General features: G+C 39.2%; 1 protein-coding gene across 1 annotated transcript; it reads left to right on the forward strand.

Annotated features, from left to right (window-relative positions):
* The first annotated feature begins 220 nt into the window (after window positions 1-220).
* Window positions 221-19,862, forward strand: si:dkeyp-68b7.12 (uncharacterized). Its single transcript, XM_020922195.2, has 14 exons — window positions 221-312; window positions 747-1,010; window positions 2,078-2,180; window positions 3,098-3,242; window positions 3,328-3,410; window positions 4,250-4,357; window positions 4,648-4,766; window positions 7,014-7,179; window positions 8,950-9,047; window positions 9,590-9,655; window positions 11,779-12,438; window positions 13,612-13,817; window positions 14,051-15,378; window positions 16,724-19,862. Exons 2-14 carry the CDS (start codon window positions 923-925, stop codon window positions 17,700-17,702), a joined length of 4,149 nt encoding a protein of 1,382 aa, XP_020777854.2. The 5' UTR covers window positions 221-312; window positions 747-922; the 3' UTR covers window positions 17,703-19,862.
* The last annotated feature ends 275 nt before the right edge of the window (window positions 19,863-20,137 follow it).

A 20,137-nucleotide genomic window follows, 5' to 3' on the forward strand; every position in this document is an offset into this window, starting at 1 on the left:
CTCACAGGTCGCTGTACACTGTACACTGACCTGTAATAAATTATACATCACTTATACACCTGATTAAATCTGGTCCAGACCTGGTTTAGACTTGATTTAGTGCTGATTTGGTCTGCGTTTAGTCATTGAGAAGTGCACACAGATGTACCCATTGCCCTCTGCATTTATTGTACTGTATGTATTGCTATAGAGACTGCACTTGTCAAATACAGAGAAGTGATTTCCATATCATCGTGAACAAGCCAGGAAGTCGAGAAGGGAAGTGGTCAGGTTGCGTCATCGGTGAATTCAGCTTCACTTCGCAAACTTAAGGTACGAAAAACAATTTCCACTATATTTCAACTTTTAAATCCACTTTATTGTTTGAAAATACCTCTCTGAACGCTACCAGAGTGTATAGGAGAAGGTAGACTGCTTGCACATTTACAGTGTATGGTATTTAGTTGACTTCCGTACCTTCAAAATGGACCGCATTGCCTTTGACAGTTGGTAGTTTCTCAGTACAGCCTTGTATTAAAGTTTTGGTTCAATTGTTTATCAAAATTTTGGTTGCAAATGTGTTAAAATATTTGAAATTGGCTTAGGAGTAGTTATGAAAGAGTGTTTTGAAAGTATATGAGTAGATATAATTTAAGGGTGTGGTCAAGATTTGAAAAAATATATATATGAGAATCAAGTTATAGGCAAGTTGATACTGAAATGGTCTCATTGTAATTTTAAGTTCATTTTGTGTTTTTTTGTTGTAGGTGAAAGCTTAAAATGTCCTAAAAATAAATCTGGGAGGAGCAAAAACCTGCAAGAAGTCAGCACAGAGGCGCACAGGAGGAAATGGAGGACTCGGTGAAGACAAGTTTATAAAATGTTCAAGGTTTTAGTTTTGAAATTTTGAAAAGAAGATTTGGGGAATATTTAAAAAGCAAAAATGAGACGAGTTCGAAGGAAAGGAGCGAACAAGGAGAAAGTGTTTGGCTGTGATTTGATGGAGCACCTCACGGCCACCAACCAAGAGAGTGAGTCAAAGAACACACTGATAGTATATAGTACCATGGATTTCTTAGGTGTATGTGTTTAATCAGAGGTAGGTAGGTACTTGAGTAATATTTTAATTGAAGTAGCAGTACTCTTACTTAAGTTATGGTTCCTCTTCTCACTGCGAGTAAGTCTAAAGTGACAAAAACTTTATGTGACAATATGAAATGATTTGAACATTTGTGTTTCTTGCAACTCTCCTTCAGATATGATTTAGTTTGTCTCATTTTTGTGTCTTTGAAAATATCATATTTTATTATTCATTATTTCATGTTTTGTCCATTAAATTACATTAGCTTAAAATGTTTTATCAGATAGTACAATAGTGGTACTTTTCCCAAATACTTTTTTACTCTTACATTTACTATTATCTATTATATTTATCTGATAGGGATGCCATAAAAACCAAAATATCGTGATATCGTATCTTAAAAAGACACAATAATATCATGGGCAATATATCCAATCACAAGTTCCTTTGCTTAAATGCATGATTTTATAGTTGCAACAGCTTATAAACATAAAGAACTACATATCCCATGATGCATTTCAGTGCAGACAAGATGAAGAAATATGTTGAATGAATTGAATTCTTGAATTCTTGGGATTGTGACAGTAACGATTTGCACCAAATCTTGTCAAGGTATTTTAAAAGCAAAAAAGTTATATTAGCCTTTTCAAAATATCGTAATAAATATCGTACCATGAGATGCATATTGTGAAAATATTGTACCGAGAGATTTGGATATCGTTACATCTCCAATATTTAATAAATGTTCAGATCATTTCATATTGTCACATAAAGCTTTTTTCCCTTGTAAATTTACTCACAGTGGGAAGAGTAGCCAAGAGTACTGTTACTTCAATAAAAATATTATAATATTATAATATTATAATATACTCAAGTAGAAGTAAAAGTATGCAGCTAGAAAAGTAGTTTGCAAAGTAACATTTCTTAAAAGTGTTACTCAACTAAATGTAAGCAAGTAGTAGTTCTGTCTGGATTCAAATGTGTCTGGAGTGTAACCCTAACCCTGGTGTCCTTCAGTCCCTGTGGTGCTGAGGAGCTGCAGTGAGTTTGTGGAGAGTCATGGCATCGTGGACGGGATCTACAGATTGTCAGGGGTCTCCTCCAACATACAGAAGCTCAGGTGGGACAAAATCAACCACAATTACACATTCACCTCTCATGTAAACAGGAACACGCAACAGTTACATTTACACACTACACAGCGGGAGATGGGAGACCACTGGGAATTCCAGGTGCTGCTTTGAGGCAGCAGTGGCTATGTGCAAACTGCAGTTGTGTCCTTAGGCAAGACACTTCAGCCACAATGCCTTGTGTGTACCCTGGGGCAGAGTGATGGATGTGAGGTTGCAAATATTTGCCACTGTCCCCTTCGAACATCACCAGCACTCACACACACACACACACACCACATTCATACACAGATAGGTGGAGTGTCCTAGCCTGATTCATCAGCCGGTTTCACTTTGTGGAAACCATCTAACCTCGCAACATTAGGATTCGTTCACTCAGCGGTAGGCGAGTACTTTTTTGATTTAACCAATCGCTTGCTATTTGGTCGTGATGTATGTAATGCGCCAAATCCCGTAGGAAGAAGGACAATAACGTCTTTCCCCTTGATAAAATTGATTCTCTTTGTTCCGGCTTTAAATCCTCGATCTTGGAAATCGTTGCCAACACAGAATGTCTGGCTTCGTCTACATCCATCTCGACCACTTTGTTTACTGTTGTGCTGTACCACAAAAGGAACCCAGACAGACACTTGAGTTTGACGTCATGGCTTCACAGCTCTTCTCTGATTGGCCAGTGCACTGTCTACAACTTCCGGGATTCTTGCAAACCATCTAGTGTATTCCGATTCCTGACCTAGTCGCTGGAGAGAAATTAAATTGAGCGGAAGCACTAGGTGGCGCCAGCCTGGCTAGGAGTGTGCTGCCCAATGACACAACAACAGTATGGGCACAGGTTGGAAGGGGGATTGAACCACTTCACACACTGTTCTAAAGTGTATGTGAATGGTGATATTGTTTTGTGTTTCAGGTCGGAGTTTGAGAGTGAGTCCTCTCCGGACATGAATAAAGACACTTATCTCCAGGACATCCACTGTGTGAGCTCTCTGTGTAAGGCCTACTTCAGAGAACTGCCCAACCCCCTGCTCACCTACCAGCTCTACGACAAGTTCGCCGTCAGTCCCTCACACCACACACACCTCAGTTATTATTCTGACTGTGTGTTTATAATGTTTAAATCATGTTGAAATGTTTACACAGGAGGCTGTGGCGCTCCAGCTGGAGGAGGCGAGACTGGTGAAGATCAGAGACGTGCTCAAAGAACTGCCCCCTCCTCACTACAGGTGAATGGGACATTCCATAAAAGAATATAATAGTCATAATGTCAGAGGGTGGGGGCTTTAAATCCTCTCATCCTGTTGAATCAGAATCTGTTTTATCACCATCATCAGTGAACAACAGCTTTGTAGTTTAATCAGAGAAAGTAAAGAGTCGTCATATTTGGATTAAAAGTTTAAATCAAGTGTTTTTCATGAACAGAATGTGCCTTTAGTGGTTTAACAAAGAAATACTGCTGTAAAAATGTACTTACAACAGTCCCCTTCAAACAGAGACATGCAGTACAACAGTGTTTCCAAACTTTTTTCCTTTGGACCCATATTTGAAAAGTCACAAACCTTCATGACCCAAGTCAATAGACATTATTCCTAAATCACAAAATAAACTTGGATTTGACCATTACTGAACATTAATGAGGATATTTTATTGTTGACTGAGTGATCGTGTCTCTGAACAATTAGTATTACTCAAGTTTTAAACAATGAAAAACAGTCATTGAAGCAGCAATAAAAGGATCCATAAGTCGCCTATTTGGACATAAAATTTATTGCATTTCTTTTCCTTTTCAACATTCAATTGAACCAGCAATACTGGAACAAAACAGTCACTCGCTCTCTCATGTGTCAGAAGTGTATTTTGCAGACCTACATGTAAATCGTGACAAGGCGACCCCCAAAAAAATTTCTTGCGACCCACCTATTATCATGGCAGAATACTGATATTATTACATTGTGATCCTCGTATTATGTAACAGTTTGAATTGTGATTCCCAGCAATACTAAGCTCTAGTTTAACGCATTGTGTGATACTGACCTTTGACCTCTGACCTGTTCTCTCTCTTCAGGACATTGGAGTTCTTGATGCGTCACTTGGTTCGAGTGGCTTCTTTCGCCTCAGAGACAAACATGCACTCGAGAAACCTGGCCATCGTCTGGGCCCCGAACCTGCTCCGGTCAGTGCACTGTTTAATAATAAAACCAGACATATTGTTTTAAGACACTACAGGAAAACTCCTAAACTCCTTTTCTCAACAGTTTTTGCCCAATTTCCTCTCAACATATCATAATACTAATCTGCAGCTAAAGTCCTTTGTTATCATGTTATAGAGGAATATATTACATTATGAAAAGTGATGTTTTGTTTCCTGATATTTAGAAGTTTCTAATTGCTATCTCTTAATGTGTATGTATTTTATCACTATTTTTCGTTTTCATATTTTCTTCTTCATATTCTCGTGCACAGGTCGAAGGAGATCGAGGTGTCTGGGTTTAACGGCACAGCGGCGTTCATGGAGGTCCGGGTCCAGTCCATCGTAGTGGAGTTCATCCTCACCCACGTCCCTCAGCTGTTTCCTGAACCAGGTCAGTCTCTGAGTCTGGATCTGAGCCGTAAGAGAGTCGCTGATTTAAGGATGGGTTTGAGTCCGAGTTTGGTTCTGGTCTAATCTTGGTTTAGTTCCAGTTTAGTCCTATTTTTTGCAGTGGGGATCACGTAATAGCAGCTAAAATCAGTATTAAAAGTGCACTATGTAACTTTTTTGCTGGTTCTGGGTCTGCCATCTGCTTAACTACATGGAAATACAGTACTGTTGCTTTACCCGGAATGTTCCGCAGTATAGAATGAAACTATTATTCAATTACAGTTTATTGTATTACTCTAAAAACCTTGATAAACAAGATCTGACCCATAACTTGACCTGGTGGCACCAAAAGGGAGATAGATAAGTTTAATGCCATACTGTGGAAAATATTAAGCAACGCAATGACATCGCCATGGAGACAAGGAGGTGGCTGACACAGTAGAAATCGTTTCATAGTTAAACCTTTAACTTTTTAACTATTCAAATGCAGGTGATTTTATTGCTCAGAAATACCTTAAAAAACATTCGTTCTTACAGTGACTGTCTCCTGCTGCTTGTTTCCATGGAGATACATATGTTTAATGCCATACTGTGGAACATTCTATGAAAAGCAATAACAACCCCATGGAGACAAGCAGGTGGAGGACCCTTGAGAAAAAGTTCTAGATTTACTTTTACAAAAATATCTTTCCATCAACATTTCTCTTATCTGCATCTTTTTTCACCCACACCCTTCAGTTTCTCACTCTATTTCAGTTTTTTTTTTTTTAATCTATCATTTCTTAGTGATGATTGACAGGTGTGAAGTCCCACCTCTTTTCTCTTCTGCATAGAGAGTCACATTCGTACAACTTGGGGTGTGTCCCATTTCTGTTCACTCACCTCTTCAACTCCTTGTTTCCTCCTTAAGTGTGAACCCTGCCTTGAGGAGAGACAGGAACATCACAACATTTACCAGGGCCATCATATTTAACACAGATGTGGAAAACTAAAATAAACACTGTTAAAATGCAGATTTCTGTTGTTCCAGGGTTTAGTCATTCATTATTCTGCTGCTGCTGTGATGTTTACTCACACTTTTCTATTATTAACCCCTCCTTTAAAATCATATATTAAGCAGACTAGACTCCTGTGACCTCCTCAAAAACAGACCTGGAGCTGTGTTTTGTTTCATGTTTGAGTAACTCTTTATTGTTTGTCGTCATCTCCAAAGTTGTTCTGAAGATGTGTGTAAAATCCCTCAGTCGTCCAGGTAGACTCCATTGCAAAAGGAGAAATTCATACCTACTTGTCAACAGTGCAAAGCTTCATAGATGCAAAACTCGTCAAAATGATCATTTTCATGTTCCAAAATGTGTCACATCAAGAGCTCAGTTTTGTCTGCGATACAGACGCTGTAAATTCAGGAGCCAGTTTTCACATCTGGTTAGTCATGGCACATCAGAGGCATTGTTTAAAAAGAGAAGAAATGTTTGATATTTCATGGTGATGTTTGATAATCGTTCAATTGTGGATGTTTCATTGTGTTTTAATCCATGTTTGAATCAAATTAATTTAATCCATGGTGTTTAATTAAATGTAATGTGTGGTGTTTAAATGTTTATGCACAGCGATAATGTTCAATTTTTAATGTATTCATAAGGTGGAGGCTTTAATATAAGCCCTTTTGGGTTTTTTGCCTCTTCTGGCGCTTTTTGTTATGTTATATGTGCAAAATAAATAAATAACAGGTAGATGTGTTAGTTTCAGAGTAGTTTCAGTGTAGTTAGCTCCTCCCTTCAGGCAGATATAAGACAGTGTCCACCAGCGTCTAACCACAACTGAGGAAGCAGCTTGGATGAGTCAGCTGACAAATTGAATTTCTCCTTTGCAATACATTTCCAAAGCTCAAAATTCTCTGTTCCATGTTGTGATGTCATGAAGTGGTGGCAGTTTTCACGTTAAGGGCTCCTTTTATTTTTAGTTCAGTAGAGATTGAAGATTCCAGGGCTGAAATCATCCAGTGAAGGTGTATGGACTTTAAAAACGCAGTGGAGCATTTCCTGTATTACCACATGATCACATCACCATCACAAGGTGGAGCTTAGCCTAAATCTGCAGGGTTTGTGTGTTAAACATGTGTGAAAGAAACAAAACACAACTCCAGGTCTGTTTGTGATGAGGAAACTACATCAGAGCATAGATCAGAAAACAGCCCTTTAATGAGCACTTTAATGCTCCTCATACATAAAGGTGCCGTGTGTTTCAGGTGTGTCGACTGAGAGAAGGAAGTCCCTCCCCTCTCCATCTCTCCTGGTCAATCAGGATGAGCTGTTCTTCAAGTCACAACCGACGGTGAACATCGGCAACCTGAGTCCTGGAGACGGTCCTCTGCCCATACGACCCTATCACTCAATCATCGAGGGCACTGACAAGTGAGGAAATCAACATTTATACCAATATATTATTAATATATTAGTCAATTCATGTTTTATAGAGTTAAAAAAAATTAAACACACCTGATTTTTGCTGTCTTAAAAACAAACTAATTATTTTTAAATGTTTTTCATATGTCACACATTCCTAACGTCCTAATTATTCACTGTGTTATAGTGAGTTTCACAACTTTCAGAGGCCAAAGCGGAAACTGCACTGCAAAAAAGCTTGGCCAAAATTTAAGATATAAATCTATCAGAAAATGACTTAAAAGTAATGAAATGATCTATCCATGCAGCAAAATCATTTTACTTGGCAAGTTATCTTAAAATAAACTACCTCTAGACTAGAAATGAAGCATCCCAGAACTAGTTTGAGACAGCAAACTAGTTTGGAGGATTTGTTTGTATTTGTTTGGAGGATTAAGAGTCTCGCCATCCCATTTTCAAGGCGGTCGTCATAGTTACAACAACAGAAGACAGATACAGTAGAGCAGACAGGAGGCTACATACATTCAAATAAAGATAGAAAAAACAAAACAATAAAATATACAACCACACACACACACACGCACACACACACACACACACACACACACGCACACACACACACACACACACACACACACACACACACACACACACACACACACACACACACACACAGACTCACACACACACACAGACTCACACTTGACTGTTAGACACAGAATAAATCTAATTTGAGCAAAAACTCAGACAGAGTTCAAATATAGTCACAAAATGCAACAATATGAACAACAAAATTCAACAAGATGATCAAAAACAATTACACAAGTTATGTAAATGTTGTACCAGAGCATTTTTAATTGAAGGGACAGAAGTTAATGCTCGAATCGATGAGGAAAGATTGTTCCAATCAAAGGAGCTTTATATTTAAGTTAGTTTTTTCCTATTTGTTTTTTGACTCTTGGGACAACAACAAAAAATCTGTTCTGCGTTGCGTAAACTGTAGGATCTGAATGGAATTAAATACTGTTTGGGATATTCAGGATAACTGAGATGAATGCATTTAAAGTGAGTGAGTTCTGAAGGGACAGCGGAGAATAACATTTTTGGTAATCTTTTTCCTAACAGAAAAGCTAAAACAATTGATGGATTGGTAAAATAATTTTAATCAGTGTGAAATTGTGTTTGTAATAGTTTGCATGTGGGCACTGAATGAGAGTGATGGGTCAAGCCATAAACCAAGATATTTACATTTTTCAACAGTTATAATTGGTGATGAATCAGTAAATGTAGAGGACAGGTTTAATTTCTGAAACAACATAAATCAACATAAAATATGATTTTAATTTATTAAGTAGTAATTTGTTACTAGTAAGTACATAATAAAGTAAGATGAATAACTTGATGTAAGTTTTAAACTCTTGGCCAGCTCAAAGAATTTGCAGAGTGGGCGTCATTGCCACGCTAGCAACAACTAGCATGCAAACTACGCACCACAGTTACTTCCTGGTTCATGGACCATAAAAATATGTTTGAATAAGATGCAGACAGAACAAAGTGGCCTCATTTTGACACTAAGAGCTGCTTCTATATTGTACTTAATCACATGTAAAGAAAAAAATAATAATTATTCTGCTTTTGACGGGTTTCTGTCTCTTGGTCTAGTTCCGTGTTAGTCTTGGTTTAGTTTTGGTCCTGTATTTGTAGTCATCCCTTAGAAAAAGAGTTCTAGATTGTCTTTGTAACACATTTATCAATAATGTTACTGTGTCTGTGTTCCAGGAGGAAAGGGTCTCTGAAGGGCAGGAAGTGGATGTCCATTTTTAACATCGGAGGACGAATAACCGAGACTCGAAGAAAACACAAACACTCCACAAAAGGTACAGACGCTTTAAAGATGCACTGTGTGACTTTTCTGCAGACTGGCTGGAGAGCTGCTTGTCTCCATGGAGATGTTACAGCCTTTCCTGGAATTGTCCACAGTATGGCATTAAACATATGTCTTGTATTATTAAACACAACCACTTTTATGTTAATATCTATAATACCTTGAAAAACTTGCATTCTTACTGTGAGTAGGGACGTCTCTCCACAGCTCTGACCAGTAACTTGGCCCTTTTTATGTCATCTGCTTGTTTCCATGGAGACATTATAGTATTTCTTTGAATTGTACACAGTTATGGCTATAAATATATGTCCTGTATTTAGTCAGCTCAACTGTTTTTATTTTAATTTATGTAAAACCTTCAAAAACATGCATTCTTACCGTGACTGGGGTTGCTTCTCCACAGACCTGACCAGTAACTTATATGTCCTGCTTGTTTACATGAAGATACATTGAATGCCATACTGCGGAACATTCTTGACAAAGCATTGACGTCTGTGAGTCGTTTTCTGATCCCATTTTTAACTTATTTTTCAGAAAAAGAACATCCCACCTTGAGGTCGGCGCGAAGTATGGACTCTCTCAGCTCTCCCTCCAATAACGGTATGATGCTTTTCTTAAGATAAATGTTTCTATCCACAAAATTCTGAGTTTTCTCTGTCAGTTCAGATAAATAAGAGAGGGCTAGGGTTGCAATGTCTGTGTTGATAGAATAATGTTTGAAATAAAACTGACCTTGCATCGCATGAATCGTTGTATGTTGAGGGACTATTTTCTCAGCAGCAGCAGAATTTTACTTTATCAGTAAGATAGGTGCTAGGTGATACAGTCCGCCGCTGCCAAGCTTTCTATCAGGAAGTACAACTCACTGCTGCTGCTCAGACATAAATACTTCAAATGCAATTTTGGATTTACTTCTAAAATTATTCTATCAACACAGACATTTACATGGACAGTCTGGTGTAATAATAGATTTTCTTTGGGTGTTTTGTGGAGTGGGTAAGACTGTTTTTAGTGACAGGCTAACTATGGCCATTGACATGCACTAGCCTAGCACCAGCGACCTCTGCAAATACAAGGACTGGATGGAATATTTTAAAAAGTGTCTCCACACATCTTCAACACTCTGACTAATTAGGAAATGAGGTTCTATGTCCAAAATTCCGGACTGTCCCTTTAAATCATAAAGATGTGATTGTTGTTGGTTGTAAGAACTTGAAGCATTTGTTGGATATTTCTTTCGAAAACAATAAAGCTCTCGCAGTTAGTATATAAGGCTATAGGCTTTATATATAAATGGACGTAGCTAACCCGCTAGCCGCTGCGTCCCAAATAGAATGTGAGCATTGTCGCGCTTCTGGTTCCATCAACTCTGGCTCTAAATCAATTTCTACTGAAATAATGTCACCCCTCTTTCTGTAACTGCTGCTCTCAGGCTCCTCATTTTGGTCTTAAAATGTTCATATTAACCTGCTCCACATGATCCTGAGGTTTTTGAGGTGCCGGCAGTCAAACTTCAACATCTTCACTCTGCATTGGTTCTTTGGTTGCTATGGTACTCGTGGTCACAATTCCAAATGTGGAAACTGGCTCCGCTACAACTGCGAGCCTCAATGAGCTTCATTTGACTGGGGTTAAACACTGTGGATGATGATGCTCTTCCTTTGTCCACTTCTTTATAGAGTATAGAACCTGAACACCCTACTTTGACTTAAGGCCGACACACACTATTAGAGAATTTGCCTGATTTTGGCTGCGATTTGTTTCTCCCTGAGTTCCGGGAGGTGTGATCCGACTTTTTGTCTTAGTGTACGATTTTGAAACCACTGTGCTCCTCGTGTGTGTGTGTGTGTGTGTGTGTGGTGTCAGTGTGACTCTGAGCTGCTCTGTCAGATCATAACCACCAAACATCAGCAATGCTACAGCAACAGCCAATATAACAGAGCGTCAGGGGCAGAGGAGTGACGGACGCAAGTTACAAACTCTGGATATAGTGAAAATAATGAGAAGACTTTATTCCTCACTTCTTGTAAAGTGGTAAATTTAGACTGCAGCTTCTCATCCATATTATCCATAGAAATTGTCCTTTGCAAATAATGACACCTAGTCCACAAAACCAGGCTGTGAATCCAGTTTGAGGCGTTCTTTAAAAGTAAAAAGGTGAGAGTAGTTCTTCATGTGTGTCTGTTTACATCCACACAGAGCACGGATCGAGGTAAAGCTGCAGATTAGTAATAGTCACTCTACTTCCTTTGGACTTTACCGCCAATCTTTTATGCTTTAAAAATCATGTATCTGAAATATTGCACCACATTTCACAAATAATAACAACAATTTTGACTTGTATCTAAACTAAAAGTGCTGTGCTCTGATCTTTTGAACAGTCTCAGAGCAAGTGGTTTTACTGTAGACAGGAAACAGCTGATGTAACTGCGCTCACACCTTTATATCCTGTGGTCAGCAGACGTAACCCGCTGCAGTCTTTGCGATTTAAAATCTCATAGAATTCTCCTCGTGTCTGTGGGGTGCGCTTTTTGTCATGCATTTAAAAACTGTTTAAGACTGAAAAATCCTGTAGTGTGTGGCGGCCTTTAAAAAAACTTTATCAATCCACAAGGGAATTCACACTTCACAACTAATATAATAACAAAAAGCAGAAGTATGAATAAAAACAAACAGCTACCGATCACATTTTTGTCTCTAACAATGATCTCTTCTTTCTCCAGACCCCAAACGCTCCCCACGGCCTCCCTCCACTCACCTCTCCATCCCCCAACCACAGCCAATGGCCCAGCCCGACCCCGCCCCCTCCTCCTCACCGCAGGGAGGCAGCATGTACGCCGTCACCTACCGCAGGGGCACCGGGCTGGTCAGTACCGGGACTCAGGGCACCTACACAGCCTTAGATCCTGAAGGACTAACACCTCCTTCAGAAGCCGTCCAGACCAGATCTCCAGGACTCTCGACCAAAGCAGGACGCAGGATCGCCATGCACATAACGGGCCCGACCATGGTCACTGTCCCTCTGCACATCACTTCAAATTTGGCGTTCGGAGTTCTGCAAGGAGGAGGGGCTGATCGGGTTATACACAGAGGGAGGGACAGGGAGCAAGGAGATGTAAAAAGTGAAAGGAAAGGAAGCGAGGTGGAGAAAAAGGAGGAAGAGGACGAGGAAGTGGATGGAAAGACTGGATTGGAAAATAGTGAGGATGGAGGAGAGAAAGAGGAGAGAGAGAAAAAGGAGAGAGGAGGAAAGGATGGAGAGGAGATGGAGAGAAGACAGCGTCAGTGGGAAGAGGAGCCAACGATCACAAAAAGAACAAAAAGTGAAGCATCAAACTCAGAAGAACAAGAGAAAGATGAAAACCAAGATGATGAATACATGGGTAAGTCACCTGCAAACTTTGGGTAGAACGATTTTTCTACTTTAACATTTAAAGGGCCCAGAAGACACTATTTTCTGATCTGAAGAGTAGCTCAGCGATGTTGCTCACAAAGATGAAGTATTACTACAACTTCCCTTTAGACAGTAACATTACCAGTGTGAAGTTACAAAGTTTACTCACAATGCTCAAGTAAGAATCCACTAGGACTAAACCAAAACTAAACCAGGACTAAACCAAAACTAAACCAGGACTAAACCAGGACTCAACCACATACTAAACCAGGTACTAAACCAGGTACTACACCAGAATTAGACCAGGAATAAACCAGGATTAAACAGGACTAAACCAGGAACTAAGCCAGGACTAAACATGGACTAAACCAGGACTAAAACAGGTACTAAACCCGGGCTAAACCTGGTACTAAACCAGGACTAAAGCCAAACTGAATTAAGACTTAACCCAGACTAAACCAGGACTAAACCAGGATGCAACCATAACTCAACCAGGTACTAAACCAGGACTAAACCTGGACTAAACCTGGACTAAACCTAGTACTAAACCAGGACTCAACCAGGGACTAAACCAGGACTAAACCTGGACTAAACCTGGACTATACCCAGACTAAACCTGGCACTAAACCAGAACTAGACCAGGTATAAACCAAGACTCATGCTGAACTAAATCCAGACTTAACCAAGATTAAATCAGGACTAAACCAGGACTCAACCGGACTCAACCAGGTACTAAACCAGGGCTAGACCAGGTATAAACCAGGACTAGACCAGGACAAAACCCAGACTAAATTAGAACTATGTTTTTACATCAGTGTACATCAGTTAATGAGTGGGGTTACCTGTCCATAGATCTGGTGGCTCTACCTGATTAACTCCTGGGGGATAGAAATGTAATGCTGGATTGTGGAACATTCTAGGCAAAGCAAAAGCAATATAACTTTTTGTTATATTGGTTTTGTTCATGAAACGTGCTATATAAATAAATTGGGTTGGATAACTTCTCCAGCTTGTGTCCACAACTTGTCCACTTCTGGACACAAGCTGTTTGCTTACCCTCCACGAGAAAAGTTACTCTTTAGTACAACCATTTTAGCAAAACAGTACTTCTCGATTTTATGTTTGGACTGCATTTTAGACATTGATCATTTCCTCTCCGCAGATATGAAGGGGGGGACGAAAGGACATCACCACCACCATCACGATGAACCAAAACCAGACGCTGCAGAAGCCTCCGCGTTTGATCCAGAAGAGGTTTTAAACTCTACAGAAGTGGACGACCTCACTCTGTCTGGATACGTGCAGGACAACTTTGAATTCCTGGACCAGATGGACTGCAGCATCATGGACTGCAGCGTGTCCAACCAGGTCTGTATTTAGCCTCATTTAAATCTTTATTTCTCACGAATGATTTGTTTACGACACTGAATCAGAAAAAAATTGGGATAACTTTGAAGGTCAATACAAAGGGCCCATATTACTCAGATGAGGAAGTAGAGATAGGGAAGTTTAATTAAGTGGGCAAACAACACTGGTGAATGAAGAGTATAACGGTTTGTAACGTATATACTAGTATTTAAATGCATTTTTGTTTGTTTCAGATTAATGAATTTTCCGTGGAGCCTCCGGGACACTATGACGAAGAGTACGAAACCATGGACCAATCACATCACAGTCCTATGCCGTTAAGCCCTTCCCTTCTTGCCACAGTCTCTCCCACTTCCCCCGTAGCCCCTCCCACACACATGAGCCCGCCCCGTCACCTCACGACAGACCTTTACCATCGCCACACCAAATCCCTGAGCCTGCCCTACATCACCTCACCGGGCCCGTGTCCAGATGGGTGCAGCTCCGAAGACGACGATATGAGCGACGATCAGGAATATGTCAGCAGTAGTGATGAAGAAGACGACGATGATGAAAATATGTTTGTGAAAAGTTTACCGTCTGATTTCTTTCTAAATAATTTGACAAATACGGAAATACAACTTGAGGAGGACGGAAAATTAGATGGTGCAATCTTGGAGGATACAGAGCAAAATGTAATGGTTGGAGAAGCTTCACAAAGTATTCAAGATCAGATTTTGGTTAAAAGGGAGGATGAAAATACATTTGGGAAAAATGAAGAGTCTGATTTATTTCTAAATAACTTGACAAATACAGAAATACAACTCAAGGAGGACCAAAAATTAGATGGTGCAAGCTTGGAAGATATAGAGCAAAATGTATTGGTTGGAGAAACTTCACGAAGTATTCAAGATGAGATTTTGGTCCAAGAAGATGATGGGAATATGTTTGTGAAAAGTTTACCTTGTGATTTCTTTCTAAATGATTTGACAAACACGGAAATACAAGGCCAGAACTTAGCTGATGCAAACTTGGAAGATACACAACAAAAGGTATCGGAAGCTTCAAAAAGTCTTCAAGATGAGATTTTGGTCAAAGAAATTGACGAAAACATCTTATCATCCAATATCTTTCTAGATAATTTGCCAAATACGGAAATGCAACTCGAGGATGACCAAAAAGATGAGATTTTCGTGGAGGAGGAAATCAAAAATCAAACTCATGAATCAACAGATGAGGACTTGCACGATATAGGAAGTGAAACTGTAGTGATCCACAAAGATGAACTGGAGTCAACTGAAAAACATGCAGAATTTGAGGAAAGAAACCAAGACAGACAGAGTTCAAAAAATACAAAGGACAAAACAGGAAATGTAATTCAAGAGGCGCTATATCAAACTCATGAACCAGCGAATGAGGACTTGCAGGCTGAAAGTGAAAGTGTGGTAATGCAGGAAGACACAATGGATGGTTCAGATAAATTAGAAGATTTGGAAATGCAGTGTAAACAGGAAGTGGTTGCAAATGAAGAGAAAACACAGGAACAAGACCATTTTCAGGAAATAGATGCAAGAGTTACAAGGTGAGTTGTTTTTTATTATTATTATTTTATATCTTTATTCAATAGGGATTTCACGGTTGGTGGAGTGGTCAATGTGAGTACCTTTTAGAGCCCTCAAGGAAGCCTTACAGAGCATAATTTAAACATTAAAATGATGGAATTAAATCAAATGCATTAAAACAAAAGTATGGCTAATATAGGCAAACAAAAGTAATAACAAAAGTGGTGTATGAGATGAAAAGAAATGGGGCAAGAACAGTGCCTTGTGGAATACCATTGCTGAAAACAAAAACGAGCTACATAATACACACTATGCTGCGTTCATGTGGTCCTCGGGAAGTCAGGATTCAGAGATGACAGGATTTTGACTTTTCTGCGTTCATGTACTTTTATCTTAGAAATCTGGGTTTTGTTAGCCAGGCTGGCACCACCTAGTGCCTCTGCCCAATTTCATTTCTCTCCAGCGACTAGGTCAGGAATCAGAATACAATAGACGGTTTGCAAAAACCCCAGAAGTGCAAGTTCGGGCACCAGCCAATCAACGAAGAGCCATACATTCTGTGTTGTTAACAATTCCCGAGATCGAGGATTTAAAGCCGGAATAAAGAGAATGTTTGGTAAATTTCATCAAGAGGAAAGACGTTATTTCCCTTCTTCCTACGGGATTTGGGAAAAGCTTAATATACCAGTTAGCCCTGTTAGCGACTCATTACATACGTCATGACCAAATAGCAGCGATTGGTTAAATGATAAAAAGTGCCCACCTACCGTCGAGCAAACAAATTCTAACACTGCGAGGTCAGACGGTTTGTACAAAGTGAAACGAAGTAAAACCGGCTGATGAATGAGGCTAGCATTTTGTAGTCACCATCAGTAAAATCACCAGCGTGATTCATTGGTTCCGTTTACCTTCTCAAAACTAAACTTAACATTTGTTTACTTAAGCTTGTTAACATTAAACAGTTGTAGTCTTGAGTCTTTCCCCTGAAACCCCTGAATGTAAAAACCTTCAGTCAAAGAGCTCAAATGTGTTAAATTGTCGGTAAACTGACAAATCAGCTGATTTTGGTTCATGTGCACAGAGCAGTGACATCATGACTTCCCGAGGATCACACAAATGCAGCATTAATATAATAATTCATCCATGCTGATTCTGAAGTGTCTTGCCCAAGGATACAATGGCTTTGTCTGAATCACAAAGTCTTTAAAGTTTGTCATTGAGCCTATGAAAATGAATGCACGATACTTGACAATAACAATACAATACTTAAATTAAATGTAGTATGTTTTTTTAATTGTTTGGAAATATAAAAAGTAAAAGTTTTCATATATTATAATCTTGTTTATTTTTGCTCTTCTGTTGCAGCATTGAACCAGCAGATAGCAGCACAGAGGAACCCACTCCTGTTGATGAAGGCATTGACCAAGTGGACCACGTACTTTACCAGCAAATGGAGCGCGCAGATGAGAAGCACATTACCTTTTACAATCCACTGTTTCAGGAAGAAGAGGAAATCACAGGCGGCCATTTTGAGCCAGCGAAACAGGAAGTTTGTCAAGATACAGAACAAATAGTACCACCTGAACTGGACGGTGGTGACAGTGTTGTAAATATGCTACAAGAACAATCTGATGATGAAGATATTTTTGACAATGAAATTGGAAAACAAGAAACTATTGAAAAGCTTGATAATATTTTGGTTATAATGGAGGAAATGATTAGCGGTAGAAGTGAAGTGATTGAGGATATAGAAACACAAGCAAAAGACATAGAAAAGGCAACGGATAATGGCGAGACCAAAGGTGTATTGGATTCAGGTGTAAATAGTGCTGAAAATGAGACAATTGTTATGCGAAAGGACAAATCTGAAGCAAATATCAAACTTGAAGATGGACATTTTGAAGCGCAAAGTCACCAAGACATAGTAGAAAAAACTGGCGAAACACCACAAAATGTATCTCAAACCGAAAAACCTCTGGACAAGGAACTCCATTCTGTGCAAAGCGTCGGAAGCAAAGTTGTAACCTCAAAATTACCAAAAGTTTATCAAGTGAAAGCAGTACCGATCGTCCCGCCGAAACCGCAGCACTGCAAGCTGACGGCCCTAAAGCTACGCCAACAACAGCAGCAAAGGGAAAGGGCCCGAGAGGAGAGGTTGAGCCACGGAGCGGAGGTGGAGGAGCATTTAAATATGGCGTCAAGGGCGGGGGCGGAGAGGTGGAGAGAGGGGGAGGAGAACGCCAGACACAGCCCCCAGAGCATGTGCTTCGACGAGGCTGTGGCCATCGCGACCCTACGGAGAGGCAGAGGGAGGGACGGCGAGAGAGACAGGCCGAAAGAGTAGAAGAAGAAATGTACAAACTGTTTTCATTTGATACTTGGCACTGATGCTGGGGGGTTCGGCATGTGTGTCTATGGTGGATAATTCAGCAGATACTATGGTTAGGAAACACTGCCAGAAAAGTTTTAAGATTGTCTGAAAACTTGAGGGAACATTTTCAGGAGCCTGTGATCAATACCAGCATTCATAGTTGTTTTATTTTCAACAAACAGTGAAAGTGACTAACTGAAAAACTGTTGGCATGTGACTGTGACATTATTTGAAGTCTTGTTTAACAGCACAAACCAGCTGTAGTTCCAGCTAAATCAGTTTTCATGGTCAGATTGTGTACAAAACAGACAAAGCTCAGAGTAAAGTCTAACTTGAGTAACGGGGATTCAGACAGAGCAGTGCCCTCAGTTAGCTTCACCATCCTCAGGGAGTGTTGATGACATCAGCTGCAAAGTATCAAAAGCTAGTTTAGTTTAGTTTACTGATGTAAATTTAGGGGAGTGGGAGAAGAGTGGACTGAAGAATTAAGATAACATTGGATGGCGAAAGACTGCAAAAATATAAAGCTCTTCCACTTGTGTTAAAATGAAAGAATTTTGGTGACGTCATCTGATTGTCTCCATGGAAATTAGATTAATGCCATATAGTGAAAAATCCAAAGCAATAGCATCGTCCTGGAGACAAGCAGGTGACCATACGCTAGGGCAGGGGTGGGCAATTATTTTCCCATGGGGGCCACATCAGAAACGAAAAATATTCTGGAGGACCAGGTCAAAATGTTTAACTCAATTCTACAAAATATGAATTGTATTTCTTCATAAAAAGCAGTAAATAGCATAGTTTTGGCAAGCTGGTTTATGACAAGAGTTTATGTTATGACTAAACAATGAAAAAGTGAGGTTGCTTTACAGAAAATGGCATAAAAAAACACCTCTAAAATTAAAACAATGCAGCTTTAGTCCATGCATGAGGTCTTATGATAAAATATGTTTATTTTGTGATTCAAATGAGCTTAAACAGGAGCTGTACAATGCCCAGGTCTATGCTAGGGTGACCAGATATCCATATTTACACCAGGCAGTCCCAGTTTTGAGCCCTGTGTCCCCTGTCCCAGTAGATTTATCCAGAACCAATGATTTGTCCCAGTTTTATACAAGAAATGTCCCAGGTAGGGATGTAACAATAACCGAAATATTGTGATATTGTATTGTCAAAAGTCTCACAATAATATCATGGACCATCACAATATATCGAATTACATCTTTGCTTAAATTAAGAGTTATGGTGCAGCAACAGCTAAAAAAAAAAAAAGACAGAACTACACAGACCATGATCCTTTGCTCCATTACAGTGTAGACTACAAGAAGAAATTCTTGAGCACTATTACGTCTTAGTTCTTTGGATTAAGTCATGTTAAGGCATTTTACGATGAAAAAGTAGCATATTTATATATAGTTTTGTTAGCCTCGACAAAATATCGTAATAAATATCGTACTCTGAGATGTATATCGTGAAAATATTGTACTGAGAGATTTGGATATTGTTGCATCGTGAGCCTCCCCACCATATCGTGAGATTTCCCACGATATCGCAGAAGATATCGTACCGTGAGGTTCATACTGTGATGATATCGTATCATGAGACTTGGATATCGTTACACCCCTAGTCCCAGGTGTCCCTATTTTTACCAATTTGATATATGCCAACAGTAAAAAAGAGGCATAAAGTGTCATTTGTTTCGGTAAAATACAGAAAAGCTTAAAAACGACCAAACCACAAAGAAAATGTGACTATACTGGCTCACATGTCATGAATGAGATGAGTGCAGAACAGTTTTGCTTAATTACGCCCTCGATTCACAATTTTATTATTACCAACTACCAATCCCAGTTTTTGATTTTGAAAATTTGGTCACCCTACCATACTCTGATAAAGTTACACACTGCACCTTTAAGTTTATTTGACACATTATTTTGAGTCAAGCCAAGTGTCAGATAAATAAGTCCGTAAATAACAAATATTAGTCAGTCCACTTTTCTCCAACTGCCCACAATGGAAAAGGTCTGCATTTTTTTATTACTATGATTATGTTTTATGATCAGAACATGTCAATATATTTTTGTATACTTGTTTGCACATGGAAATATTGAATAAAATATACACTTTTGTTAATATATTTTTTTCTTTCTTATTGGTGAAAGTTTGTGAAATAATGGAGAAAAAAAGCTAAAACACAAAAGAAATATACATGCACGACTCTATATAACTATTAGGGATGGGACGAGACACAATTTCCACAGGACGAGACGAGATACGAGGCAAGATGAGATTTTAATATCATTTCTAATATATAATTTTTGCGATTCAGTTTCCTGTTTTGGCCTCACAATTTTGTATTTATTTGATTTCATATTTTTTCTCCATTTTAGTATTGCTTTTTGGATCTG

Source organism: Boleophthalmus pectinirostris, unplaced genomic scaffold (genome assembly GCF_026225935.1).
Source record: "Boleophthalmus pectinirostris isolate CB_2022bp ecotype Guang Dong unplaced genomic scaffold, ASM2622593v1 HiC_scaffold_16, whole genome shotgun sequence".
Taxonomy (NCBI): Eukaryota; Metazoa; Chordata; class Actinopteri; order Gobiiformes; family Gobiidae; genus Boleophthalmus; species Boleophthalmus pectinirostris.

Bases quoted from the DNA above. Each gene is read 5' to 3' on its own strand.
- si:dkeyp-68b7.12 (XM_020922195.2), top strand. From the start codon at position 923: ATGAGACGAGTTCGAAGGAAAGGAGCGAACAAGGAGAAAGTGTTTGGC. The intron at 9,048-9,589 runs GTACAGACGCTT...CTTATTTTTCAG, and splicing joins ACACAAACACTCCACAAAAG to AAAAAGAACATCCCACCTTG. The intron at 13,818-14,050 runs GTCTGTATTTAG...TGTTTGTTTCAG, and splicing joins ACTGCAGCGTGTCCAACCAG to ATTAATGAATTTTCCGTGGA.